Below are 13,583 nucleotides of genomic sequence, written 5' to 3'. Positions count from 1 at the left end.
AATTGATAAATTATCAATTCAACCCACATATTTTATAGACGGGTTATTCCAATTAATCTATCTCATTTTAACATCTCTAAATGTTTTCAATTTTTTTCTTTTTTTGAACAATGTTTCACATTTTTAGTTGCATTTTATTTGTTACATGTACAAATATATTGTTGCATGCTATTGAGTTAAAACTCAAAAGTTTATCAGTATATATCAGCAGCTAGTGGTCGCAAGTTTTCATCATCATTAAAAAAAACAAAAAAAAAAACTAAAGGGTGAACATTTTGATGATGCATGTTTATTCCATCAACGAGTAAAACATGTAAAACTCTGGCTAATCAATTTTCTTAAGATCAATTCTTCCGTATTTGTCTACATAAATTTTGTGTAGATGTAGACGTTCCAGGTACAAATTATTATACCAATTTGAGTAAAAACATAATATTCACCACTGGTACTATGTTGAATGCTCATTTGAGGCTCTTGAGACACCTCGATGGTTTTAATTAAAATAGTCATATAATGCTTCACCAGTTCCCATTTCGGATAATTTGTTAGTCAAAAAATGGCCCAGTTTAGTTAGTCAAGAAACGGCCCGACCTATAATTAGCAAGAGCAGAAACCCATTGACTACAACCCAGCCCAGTTGGAAGAATGCCACACATTCATCATGGACTTCATTGACTTGGTTGAATTAATATATTCTCTCAAATTTTAGCGAAATTATATTATACTTCACCTGTCCCTATACTTGGCTTATGTGTATTTTATATAAACTAAGAAAGTTATTGGAAAAATAATATTAAATATGAAAATTATACTATATATATTGATACATATAAAAAATAAAATGTGCCATTTATATTTGGGTTGGATGAAGTAAAAAGTAGTGAGCTCATGTTTCCTAAAGTCTACACTGATACTTGACTAGGTCGATATGCCCGCGGAAGTCCACATATCCTCTGTTCAATCCTACAAAACTCCTCTAATTTTTAAATCAATAAAAAATCCATCTAAAAAAGAAGCAGGGAGTTATTAATGCAATCTTAAATACTATATCTGTGTCAATAATTTTGTTTGGCTCTATACATATTTTGGATATTAGATTAGATTTTCCTCATTAAATAAGAGAGATCACAGATTTTTTTTAAGTGCTAATCATCGCCCCAACCCCAGGCCCCGTCTTCCTTTGAGAGAGATTTTAATCAATTACTTCTTGCTACTATGACAGTCAGTTTTCCAGGAGAACTTGACTGACTTGTCAATACTGGTGCAATGAGAGACCGATGTGTCATCATTTCCTTGATCGCCGGGGTACTGAGATGTTACTTTTGGAGTAATACCTTCACTTGTAACTAATGATCAACGCTTATCAATATATGCGGGACATTTGGAGCAGTCGGATCTTCTATTCAATATTACTAAGATAGTGTTTTAAATGGTTAAAACAAGTGATTATGAATTTTGATAATAATTTTTTAAAAACATTCACAAACACGATCTAATTTGGCGGAATTTTTTAATTCTTGGCTAAACGATTATTATGTGGCAGATGATTATTTGGTAGGGTGTATCATAGACGTTAATGAAGAAAAGGTTAAATATGTCGATTGGTTTGGTTGGGTCCTAACAGAATTATTATATTTTTGATCATGTAATTTATATTTTTTTTATTTTTAATTTTCTTAAAGCTGAATTTATATTTTTAGTAGTCTGACTTGTATATTTTTTAAATTTTTGGTTGTTTAATNTTTGGTTTTCTTGGTCAAAATATACGACGGACTTAGGTAAAAAAAATGATCAAAATGAAAAAAACATACACGCTAAAAATGAAATTTAATCATAACAAAACAAAAAAAAAGGCTACATAAATATAAATACAAATTTATTGTTAATAATAACAAAATGGAAAAAAAATATTAATTACAGGAGAAAAAAATTTAATTTTCCCTACTAGCAGATTTAGAAATTTGAAAAAATAGATTGGGGAGAACATAAGCTAAAAAGAGAAACCTGGAGAAGAAACTCAAAACCATCCAATGCTTATGCTTAATTAGATTAGTGGAAACAACACTTCTAACACTGGATTTGATCGATGTTCTATTGGACTTATCAGCTTGGGGGACGAAATTATTTGCCAGCTAGCTTGTCTTTACATAAATGGATCGGAGTCATTATCTTCCTCATGATGGCTTTGGTTGAATGTGAACCCACTCGTAGCGCCCCTCTAGTGGCTCATCCTTCGCTATGTCTAAGTTATACCTGCAATGTTACATGAAAATCAAAGCTTATTTTTCTAAACTATATAGAGTTATGACTCGTTGAGAACATATACGTGGTGCCATGGTCAGGGCCGATCTTAACATTTGAGCTTGAATCTAACTTTAAAATAACGTTTTTCAATTATAACGTGCATTCATATTCTTTTAATTTCATAAAACTTTTTCGAATTAAATCAATACATTAAAGATTAAAAAAAAATACAATAGTCAACATTAATATCAGAACAACCCTTGTGTGAATCAGAAAATAAGTTTTATATTCTTCCAATTTACGGTAATATATAATAAATTTAGTAAATAATTTTTTTTTAATACTTATCCTAGAAAAAATAAATTTATATAGAAAAAAATTTATCAAGAGAGTCAAGATTAATAAATTTTATAAATAATTTATCAAGAGACTCATGATTTAAAAAAATTTATATTTGGCCAAAAGTTAATAAATTTTTGTGATACGTAAGAAAAAAAATTTTATGAATAATAAATTTATATTGAGTAAATGTTCCCTGTTATATACTATATTTTTTTCAAAATCATGGGCCCTAAAAAGAAATATAACGGATGACGCTCTTTGATAGGAACGGCCCTGTCCATGGTGGAGAAATATCTAGTATCTGTGTGTGTTCGTGTCGGTTTAATTTGTGTGTGGAACAGTGGAAGGGAGGGTTTAGTTTATGTTCACTTGTCGATGAATTTTTTCTGCAGATTTTTTTCAGCGGCCGCGAAAAATTCTTCGAGTTCATCTCCGGATGGCATCTTTTCCGCTGTGGAAGGCCGGCGATAATTTGATTCGAGTGGCCTTGCCGTCGACTCCAGCTCGCCTGACTCAGCTCGAACCTCGATCAACGGTGATTTTTCACTCCTGAAATCGACGACAATATAACCGCTTTGTTGTGAAGAAACTGATTCGCACTAGCATTCATTGCATGGAAGTGAGTGAGGGAGAGAAAAAGTGCTGTGTGCGTGAGGAATTCCGAAAGGAAGAAATTAAGTATTGAAGCGCAGCCATTTAAGATTAATTCCTTTTGTCGGAAAATTTGAAATTTGAATCGAAGGGACGTGATGGAGAAAATCATCACAATAATTGATTGCTCAATGTATATATTACCTCTCTCTGCAATCCAACGAATCGCCAGTCTCTTCATCAATATTCTCCTTCTGAATCTGGGGAGAAGAAATTCAAATTTCAAAACCTCATTTATTTTGAGGAAAAATAAAATAAAAGTTCATCACACAATATTCTCTTCCGGATCAACATAAAATTCTTCCAGTACCTCCAGATCTAAAAATGTGGAACTCCCCTTTTCCAGTTCACTCGATCCATGACTCGAGCATGTAACAACATTATCCGAACTAACTACGCATTGGCATGTCGAATATTCACAATCCAGCAAATTCGCCGATGTCACGGAGGCTAAACGCCGCGTTTTGAGCCGAAATAAGTGCGCGAAAAGCTCCGAGTCTTCTAAAGCAAGCTTTCTCTTCTTCCCCCCCGACGCCGCATTTTCCATGACCGGAACCTCTCTTAATCCCGTAGAATGAATTCCTCATTCAGCGACATGGACGACACCGGTGATCTTCAAACGCAACAGTACGAGAATATTATGGGGGCGGTAATCTCAGCTTTTTACTGCGCTTTCTTTTCTGTGCTACAAAAGCTTTTGTACAGAGAGAATGTGGGAAGTGATATGATAAAGCGGGGCGGGAGGGGGGCTATGATGATGAAGATGGTTATGACTTATGTGCCGACAACGGTTCAGATTCGGCTTTTACCCACCCCCATTTTGTTAAATAATCCTCGTTGGGATTAAAAAAAAAATACCCCAATTTTTGATTGTATCACTCTTTTAAAAATATTTCTTAATAAATATTGAGAAAAATAAAATAAAAAGACGTTCGATATTTCAAAATCAAAGAAAAAATCGTTATTTATTTATTGCTTGAAGTAACATTTATTATGTTGAAATTGAAACATGGGACCATGGCATACACGGACAATTAATTTAGGGCCATAACAAAATGTTTTTACAGCTGATCTCATGCGATGGCGTACATGTATAAAAAAAATGGCNTATATACGCCAACGCATGAGATCAGCTGTAAAAACAAACTGATTCGATTCCCATTGGATTAGCAGTGGTCGTAGCATATATCGAAGCAACCGAAAATACACAAGTTAGTCCCTAACCCTGAAACGTACATCTACGAAGAGTAGCGTGGCATTTCTAATCTTGAGGAGCATCGAGCACGTGCTCTCCTTAACCAATTCGATCCCACATTTGCATGTTCATGCTGCATGTGACATGAATATTGCCTTAACTGACCAATGCAAATTATAATATCCGAATGGAGTGATCAGTTCAAATTTATGCTCCAATGGGCAGTTTTTGTGCGCCTCAATCACAATCAAAACCACGTACCAATTCTCCATTATTGTATTGTATCGCTTGCTAGAAAGCACCGATGGAGTGAAATTTACAACGTACTTTGATCGAGTGAAATTTTTACTTCAAGCATAAATGCATGTATTACTTTACCAAAATTACTTCTTGAATTTTTTCCCAGCTCATTAATACTTATTTGATCTGTACTCTAAAATTTATTGAAGCATATGTCGTGTGTCTACAAAATTTTGGGAAAAAAAAATTTATAGTTTCAAGTATATCCTCATCAATAATTACCCTGAAAATAAATATTTATCATATTTACTCGTGAAATTTAGTAACAATTAATTTTTTTAAAGGACGTGCAATTATTTGTTATAATTGTACTATGGTAAGTATCACTATTGGGCCTATTATTTTTCAACATCCATGCATGTTTCCGAAGTTCTTAATTGGGCTTCTAGACTTGAACCTAACTGATGACACACTAGTTTTACACACGGGCCAACCAATGGGCTCGGGTTGCTTCAATTGATTTGGTAATCAAGGAATATATTTCAAAATGTAATTATTTACAAATATTGTTGCATAATAAATTAGGAAGAGGATTTTGAATTTTCTATTGATTTAACATTTTATTTATTTAAGCCAATGTGATCAGAAAAGAACACACTAGTTATGTAACAGGCGTTTATCGGATGTATATAATTATTGTGTCCTTTTAATAAACTTTTCGTCAGATTTGTAATTTATTGAAGAGATCCTTTAAAATTTTTTTTAAATCCCATATCATAAAACTTTGCAATCTTGGAAAGAAAAGAAAAGAATTAGAATCCTCATCCAAATTCAATGAAAGATACAGAGAGACGGAGACCCCAAAAATAATTTGAAAAGTCCCTGAAATCAATTATTATATAATAATTAATTTATAAAAGAAAATCTGGTCAAACGCGTCGTAGGTTGATGATCAAAACTAATGTCGGAGCCGAGCCAGGTCTAAACCGCAACAGCCAGCTCCAAACTTTGGCCTTTTGGCATGTCTGTTTTCCATGATGTTGTCTTTTCAAGCGGGCCCCTCCAGTATATCAAAGATGTTGAATATGATTCAGGATTTCAGGTTTAAATTTTTTTTTTTTGTCTCCCCGATTCCAGGTCGAATTCCAATTCGCAGTTAGACATAGAGTTGAACTCAATCACTGGCCACCTTTAATATCTCTGTTCTTAACGAGACAGGAGTTTCGATTTTTTTTCTGATTAATTTCTGTTACCGACAGGGAGATCCAGTGTCGCATTCTTTAGATATATATATAGATATATATATAGATATATATATTTTTCAGCTGTTTTCAATACTTAAATTCTCAAGTTTTTCCTTGGTGGTTTCGAGTAATTGGATAAATCTGAGGTTTTTGAGAAGGAACCCTTTTGGATTGGATTGTCTCTTTCTTGAGAGATATATAAATGGGTGAAGATATCTGTCTCTTCACCAAGGTGAGTTTTAAGTTGCCTTACATTGTTGGCATTAGTTTTTTTTTTCTTTCTTTTTTGGGGGGTTTTTGTTTATTAAAGTAGTGGGTTGTCGTTTGTTGTTTAAAACAGGTATTTCACCTTTTTTTTACCCCATTTTCTATCTTTTTATCAGACAAGTTTCAAAATTTCAAGATTTTTTGTTGGACTGCGTATGTTTTTACTTTTGTGCATTGTGAAATTTGAAGTTAATTGGTGGGTTGGGAAACCGGGATGGGTTATGAGGCACTGATGTCCTTGTTCTTGCAAGTTTTGATCTTTGCATGATATTTACGGGATTGCATGGAATCCTACCTTGTTCTTTTCCTATATTTTATACTAATTTTGGGATTTAGGCTTCCCCCCTTCTTGATGTGGTTTTGCTATCTGTTTGTCTCCCTTTTGCTTTTATGTCCCGATTCTCTTGCTTCTTTTTTCGGTTGCTTTGATTTCATGGAAAAACTGATTAATTTGATGTACAAGTATGTTCTTATAAGCTTAGTATGTTTGTCAGAATCCTATTTTCGGCAATGTACACGTTTATTCATAGTATTCAATTCTGTATGTTACAGGAGACTCTAATCATTAAACCGCCCAAGAAATCCCAAGCTTCCTTAAGGGCGTTAGTCTTAGCATTCGCTGTAGTGTGCAGTCTCTACACATGTTCAGTCTGTCTAAATCAAGCCAATTTTTATACCCGTCAAAAATTTGGAAGCTTCGAAGTTAATCCAACGCAGCGGTGTCATGATATTGGCATTGATAAATCTCAAACTCCATACTTTCATTACCCAAATCCCACAACCTTTAGCAGGTAATTATTACGCCGTTGTTTGTTGAATTCGGTTTTAGTCAATAAGGTGTGGGAGAAATGTTCGCAACTTTATATGTTTCAGGGCCGAATGTGCTTGCAATCCGGTGCGCTTGTTTGCCATTGTGTCTATGCAAAGATCTGGAAGTGGCTGGTTTGAGACATTTTTAAATAGTCATGTTAATGTTAGTTCTAATGGAGAGATATTTTCCGTTATGGAAAGGAGAAGCAATGTTTCTTCAATATTGTCGACTCTAGACCAAGTTTTCAATATGGACTGGTTTACCAGCGCATCTAAGAATCAATGCTCGGCTGCCATTGGATTCAAGTGGATGCTTAATCAGGTTGCTTGTCTAACTTTATTCTAGCTATCAGCCTTTGTTTATCACTTTCGAGATGACTCAAACACCTGAGTGCGACAGAATAGAGAAGCTATTTTTTAAAAAAACCTACCTTTTTAAATAGCAATGTTTTATTGCGTTTTAACTTATAAAACTGTACCTATAATCGGAAATAAGAGACAGAAAAATGCTAGTATTAAGGCTTCTACTTCAGCCTTTGCTAATAAAGCAATTAGCTAAGACCACTTAGTGAAGTATTTTAAAAGCAAGTGTTGTGTATCCAAACTCACCACGTGATGTGATTTTGGTTCGTAATGAAATATTTCAGGGATTGATGGAATGTCACAAAGAAGTAGTTGAATATTTCAACGACAGGGGTGTCTCTGTAATTTTTCTCTTTCGGAAAAATCATCTGCGCAGGATGGTTTCGGTGCTCGCTAATTCCTACGATCGAAATGCTAAACTCTTGAATGGTATTCACAAGTCCCATGTGCATTCACGTCAAGAGGTAACTCTTTCAGCTTCCAAAGCCGCCTATAGGAATTGAGTTAACTCTAGACAACTCATTTTTAAAACCTATTGATCTCAGGCCGATACTCTTGCTGGATATAAACCAACAATCCATTTAACATCACTTATGATGGATCTCAAGCAAATGGAGAATATGGTTTTGGATGCATTAGATTATTTCCGAAGCACCAGACATATGGTTCTTTATTATGAAGACCTACTAAAGAATCGTACTGTAAGTGGTTTTTCGTGTAATAGGAAGATGTCAGTTCATTGACTAGATTGCCATCAAACTTATCAACTGGTTTTAGGATCTTCTAGTTTATGCATACGGACTTGTCTGCTACTACTTGGGGTGTTTTACTACTTGTGATCGAGAATGTTCCTAAGACTCTGCTAGATGACATGATTAATTAAATTGCTTTTTTTGTGCATCTAAAACATAGGCGGAATGGGGATGAATGATCATTCTTCATAAACGTTCATAGCAAGATTAAAAAGGGGATGGCTGCCCCCATTGGCCCTCCTTTCTTTCTTCCACTGCTTGTGAGTGAAAACCTCAGGAACAATTTTTTAAAATCTCAAAATTAATTCCATTTGCAGAAACTGATGGAAGTGCAAAATTTTTTGGCGTTGCCACAAATGGAGCTAACCAGTCGCCAAGTCAAGATACATAAAGGACCACTATCAGAACATGTGAAGAACTGGGATGACGTTAAAAGAACTCTCAAAGGAACTACTTACGAAAGCTTCTTGCACAGAGACTAAACTAATTCTATTTGATTGATCTTGCTGAAAGAAGAGAATCATCTAGTTTTTGTAGATGCTGACCATTATTGACATGATGAAGTTCATACACGTGATTGATCAATGCAACGTTGATCGTCTCCATGTTCAATATTTCTTCAGATTTTATCAGACAAATTTGTGCACACTTTTTACTAACCAATTTTCAGTTTTTATTTGAAGCATTCGTTGCATACAAGAATTCGTATGATTTTTTTTTGTCCGTTACAAGTCATTTTTCCAAACTTTGTGCACGGTAATTTGAGAAAAATGGGGTAATTAAAGGTATGAAAAGTCTATGAAAAATGGTTGATATAATTTTGTCACGGGTTTCGTAGTGTAATAAAGAGGTTGCAACTTGCAAGTCGGATTGAAATAATCGATCAACAAAACAGTCTCATAAATATTTTTTTTACAAAGATATATAACATATCAAATACGCACAAAAATCCCACGAACGCGTGACATCCAAAATATGTACAAAGGAAGCATGCATGCACCACTCTAAAATATTGGTCGCAATTCCATTATGCTGTCAGTATAAATTTATTATTATTAAGAGATAATGGTAACAAAGGATTTATCCCAGGCTTGCATGATTATTGTCCGAGTAAATATATATATGATCCATAGGGAAACGGATGGCTAAAAAAAAATTAGTCCAGATTTTATCTCAGGTTCACATGATTATATATCCTAGAATAATTGATAAGAAAAAACAATAACTTTGATTTTAATATTAACAGCACATCCTATTTTTCTTCAAGTTCATTGACAGCATATCCTATTAATTCGTGCCCCAAGTTGGTACCCGTCAAGTGGCAACATGATAATGCATGCCGATAATGATAATAATAATAATAATATAACATAAAACAAATTAACCTAATGCTAATTTTGACATGTACGGCCATACTTTTTTTAGTATAATTAATAACTAAATTTTATCTCACTAAAAAGTTAGGACAATGACAATATACGATACGATATGTATTATATATAGGTAGCACAACAATATTAATCATCAACAAAAAAATAACAATAAATTTTGTTGAGTTGATGAAGTAAGTGAACGTTTAACCAATAAATAACCATGAGTTCGATTCTCTCCACCAACACTTTTCTTGAAAGATAATTCAGGGGTTTATTCGTGTATATCGAACAAAAAAGTCGATATCGTGTATAGCTGAATAAAATATATTCCTATTATCTCAGACTTTGAAGAATGGCGGATAAATAGAATATGGCCGAAATAACTTATTCCATCTCGATAAAATTGTCTCTCAATTTGGTGGACATAAAATAGTTATGTGCCGGAAGAATATTCACGCATGGCCGGCACTTCAAAACAAGGCATTTCTTCATTTTGAACTTCATCTCACTAATATTATAATTATTATATTATATACTTCTTTGAATGACAAAATATTTGATTTCATAGATATATAATAAACTCAAATATCTAATGAGTAAATCATATCATACATAGAATGAACATTTAATAGAAATTTTTATAAAACTGTACCAAACTGTTCCTTAATAAAGAAATTACTGTCCAAATGCTCTTATGGTGATTATTATTAATGATATTTATATACCTGCTTTTATATTGTTTTAAATCAAAATTTCCATATTAAGTAGAATATGGATATAGTTATTAATCTTCGGTCGGTCTCTAACAATCTCAAGGTCCAGATAATACTTACATCAACATCTTACATGTTCAAAATCTATAATTCAAATTGACAATTTTCTGACAAAAACTTGTGTGAGACGGTCTCACGGATCGTATTTTGTGATACGGATCTCTTATTTGGATCATCCATGAAAAAATATCACTTTTAATGCTAAGAGTATTACTTTTTATTATGAATATCGGTAGGATTGACCAGTCTCACAGATAAAAATTCGTAAAACCGTCTCGCAGAGATCTTATAGAAAATTCTTTTAGTCAAAATATAATGATCGTAAATATCGATACAATTATAAATGAGTGTACTTTTAACATTCTTTTGTTATTTTTTTTTGTTGCCCCTTAAATGAACAAACTAATTTAGAGACTCAAGAAAAATTACATAATTTTATTTGATATAATACATGACTGTCATTATCATAACCTTGTACATCAAAGTATCCTACCTCCTAATTCTCATCTTAACACCCACATAATTAATAACTAAAACTACGAGGGGCAAAAGAATAAATTCCTTATTTGCCATTTACTCCGTTTTCATCAGCACCTACATTTCTTGAGCTGAATACGAAGAGACCTAAAGCTCAAGTTTTTGAAGTTTTACGCATGTCTTTATGATTATTGTATGCTTGTACTGATGGATAGTGTGAACTTGTTTTAAGAATGGTGTCTCAAACCTTAATGATCCAACCTCGCATACCGAGGCTCTTCTCCGTGTTCTGCCTCGGGTAAACTCATTCATCCATCCATCCATGATCCATTTTTTTAGCAAGGTTGTTTCTTTCGTTGTTTTCTGGCAATATCGTTGATAATGAGACCGGACCGGACCGTTAAGATAGTTTATTTTTAATCTTGTGTGAAGTTTGCTGTTTCACGTGATTTTTTAAAATCTTTTTTGGGTGGTGGTATTTAAAGGGGAAACTTTGCGGTTTTTGTGAACAAAATCTAGCTTTTAACCGTTTCATGGAGTTGGTTGTCCTGATATTACGCGTGTTAGCTAAAGTGACGTCTGATGGGTGGGGGTTATAATTTTTGGTTTATAATTTTTTGAGGAGTTTTTATTGATTAATTGTGGTGATTCTAAACAATCTAGTCAGAGCCAGATCAATAATGGTGCCACTCTGCATTTTTGTTTTTGTTTGAAAATTCGAGGTTGTTCTCTTACTACTGTCTGTCGTTCAGACAACTCTTACTTTTTTGGTGATGGGTTTGTTTGGTATATCAGGAAAATATGAATATTTGTTGTTAGTAATTGAAAATTGTCGGCCATGGTCTTTTAGTTCATAAATGAGTTACTTACCTATTTTCTCTGTCTTCCTTCTTCTGAGACGATTTTCTTGAAAAAAACCTCCCTGCATTTTTTTCTTCTCCTAACTTCATTTAGTTTTACTTTTATTTTACTGTTTAAATAATTGAAGATTCCTTCAAATGGACACGTTAATATCGACTTTTCTATTCAGGGGCACGGTTCGCTTTGCCAAGAATCTGTACTTTGCGGCAGTTCTGTTGTGTTCTGTGTTGGCTCTTGTCACTTGCAAGCGTTGCTCTCTAACTTAAGTATCAAATCAGTTGGATACTGAGACGTGTAGGTCCAACGGGGCCAATTTTGATACAAGCTATCCAGATGTATTTGGTGGTCATAATAGTTCAGAAATAGTTTCAAGAAGTACGGTGCAGCAACGCAGTCTTGAAAACATGTGCCCGCCTTCGAAATCTTTCTGTTTACCGTCGACATTATCGGGGGTTTTGTTTGATGAAATTGATTCTAAATTAGAAGTGGTAGATGATTATGGGGATTTTCCCACTGGACAGAAGCAAGTAAGTAGCAGCATGAGTAGGCCACTTGACCGTAGTATCTTCCAGTTTTTGGATGGGAGAACCATTTTGTGTTCTTTGCAGCAGCAAGATGGTTTTGAACGACAAACTGAAATTTCCTCTTGCATAAGGCCATCATCTGACCATAAAACTTGCGTATCAAAATCTGGGGAAATTGTTGATACTGTGAAATAATGCTCTTTGGATGACTTGTCTACCCCACCTGTGGAAATACATCCTTCGCTACTGGATTGGGGATGTAAGAATATGTATACTCCTTCCTCAGCGTTTTTAACAGTGAAGAATCTAGATGGTGACGGAATTTTGAGTATCTATCACCCTTATAGTAGCAACTCGCAGTTTTACCCTTGCAATTTTAGTGAAATATTATAAACCGCAGGGGAGGTTGCATCAATATGCTTTATTTTTTTCCCCATTAAGTTGGGATCATCAATAACTCAACTGGTTTTACAGACAAGTATTGGTGGTTTCCTCGTTCAGGCTAAAGGCTTTGCTGTTGAGTCACCTTATTTGATAAAGCCTTTGAGTGGTCTTGATGTTTCCTCCATTGGAAGGTGGAGAAAGAATCTGTCTTTGTTTAATCCTTTCAATGAAACTCTATATGTGGAGGAGATAAATGCTTGGATATCTATTTCTTCGGGAAATACTTCAGGTTCATTAAAAACTATTTGCAGCTATCACACCGTGGAGGATTCAAGTGACTACAATATATTGAGTGCCAAAGATTGGTTGGATGTGGAAAATAGTCTAGTTGGCTCACCACACATTTCATTGAGGCCGCACATGAATTGGGAGATCGCTCCTCAAAAAACCGAGGGTGTTATGGAACTGAGTCCAAACTCAGCTATGGATACAAGCCATGTTTCTGTATTTCTAAAGACCTTAGTTCCATGCAGGCCAAATGGATCTATTATTTTTGCCCTGTCAGAGAGAAACGATTATCCATATCCATTGAATGCGATCAAGGTCAGCGAAGTAGGGGATGGTACAAATACTTTTGAAATCAAGTCAGTTGAAGGACTTACTTTTTCCTAAGTCCACCACACAAGTGGCTATTCTCAATTACACGCATCTAGGAACTCCCCAAGCAAACTTGAACTGCAAATTACTTGTATCGATAAATGACTCTAGAATTTCGCAGATGGAAATACCTTGCATTGATGTAATCAATATCTGCTCCAAAGATAAGGATTTAGATTCTTCTGTAGGATATGCACAAGAAATCAGCAACATTGTTTATATCAAAGGAAGCCAAAAATCTTGTAGAAACAGCGTTCAGGCACCTTTTGAGACCAAGGTAAAGAGATTCTGCCTCTTGTTTCTTCCTTGAGGCACATTTTCTTGGATTAGCGTGTGATTTTCCCATGACATCTACTTTTGATTAACGAAGATATTTTCAAGTTTTTTTCTCACAAGAAATAATTGTTAAAAATTTATTAAACTTAT

General features: G+C 34.2%; 2 protein-coding genes across 2 annotated transcripts; one reads left to right on the top strand and one right to left on the bottom strand.

Annotated features, from left to right (window-relative positions):
- Positions 1 to 2,013: 2,013 nt before the first annotated feature.
- On the bottom strand, positions 2,014 to 3,985 carry LOC140964965 (cyclin-dependent kinase inhibitor 6-like). The gene is made up of 4 exons (XM_073424973.1): positions 3,548 to 3,985; positions 3,382 to 3,437; positions 2,956 to 3,135; positions 2,014 to 2,253 (listed from the first exon to the last, which is right to left on the bottom strand). Exons 1-4 carry the CDS (start codon positions 3,782 to 3,784, stop codon positions 2,175 to 2,177), a joined length of 552 nt encoding a protein of 183 aa, XP_073281074.1. The 5' UTR covers positions 3,785 to 3,985; the 3' UTR covers positions 2,014 to 2,174.
- A 1,860-nt stretch (positions 3,986 to 5,845) lies between these two features.
- On the top strand, positions 5,846 to 8,862 carry LOC140964014 (uncharacterized). Its single transcript, XM_073423493.1, has 6 exons — positions 5,846 to 6,148; positions 6,736 to 6,974; positions 7,057 to 7,315; positions 7,641 to 7,820; positions 7,902 to 8,057; positions 8,426 to 8,862. The coding sequence occupies exons 1-6, from the start codon at positions 6,119 to 6,121 to the stop codon at positions 8,588 to 8,590; spliced, it is 1,029 nt and encodes a 342-aa protein (XP_073279594.1). The 5' UTR covers positions 5,846 to 6,118; the 3' UTR covers positions 8,591 to 8,862.
- The last annotated feature ends 4,721 nt before the right edge of the window (positions 8,863 to 13,583 follow it).

Source organism: Primulina huaijiensis, chromosome 18 (genome assembly GCF_012295235.1).
Source record: "Primulina huaijiensis isolate GDHJ02 chromosome 18, ASM1229523v2, whole genome shotgun sequence".
Lineage (NCBI taxonomy): Eukaryota > Viridiplantae > Streptophyta > Magnoliopsida > Lamiales > Gesneriaceae > Primulina > Primulina huaijiensis.
Note: the sequence above shows the minus strand (reverse complement) of the source record. Positions and strands in the feature narration are given on the sequence as shown.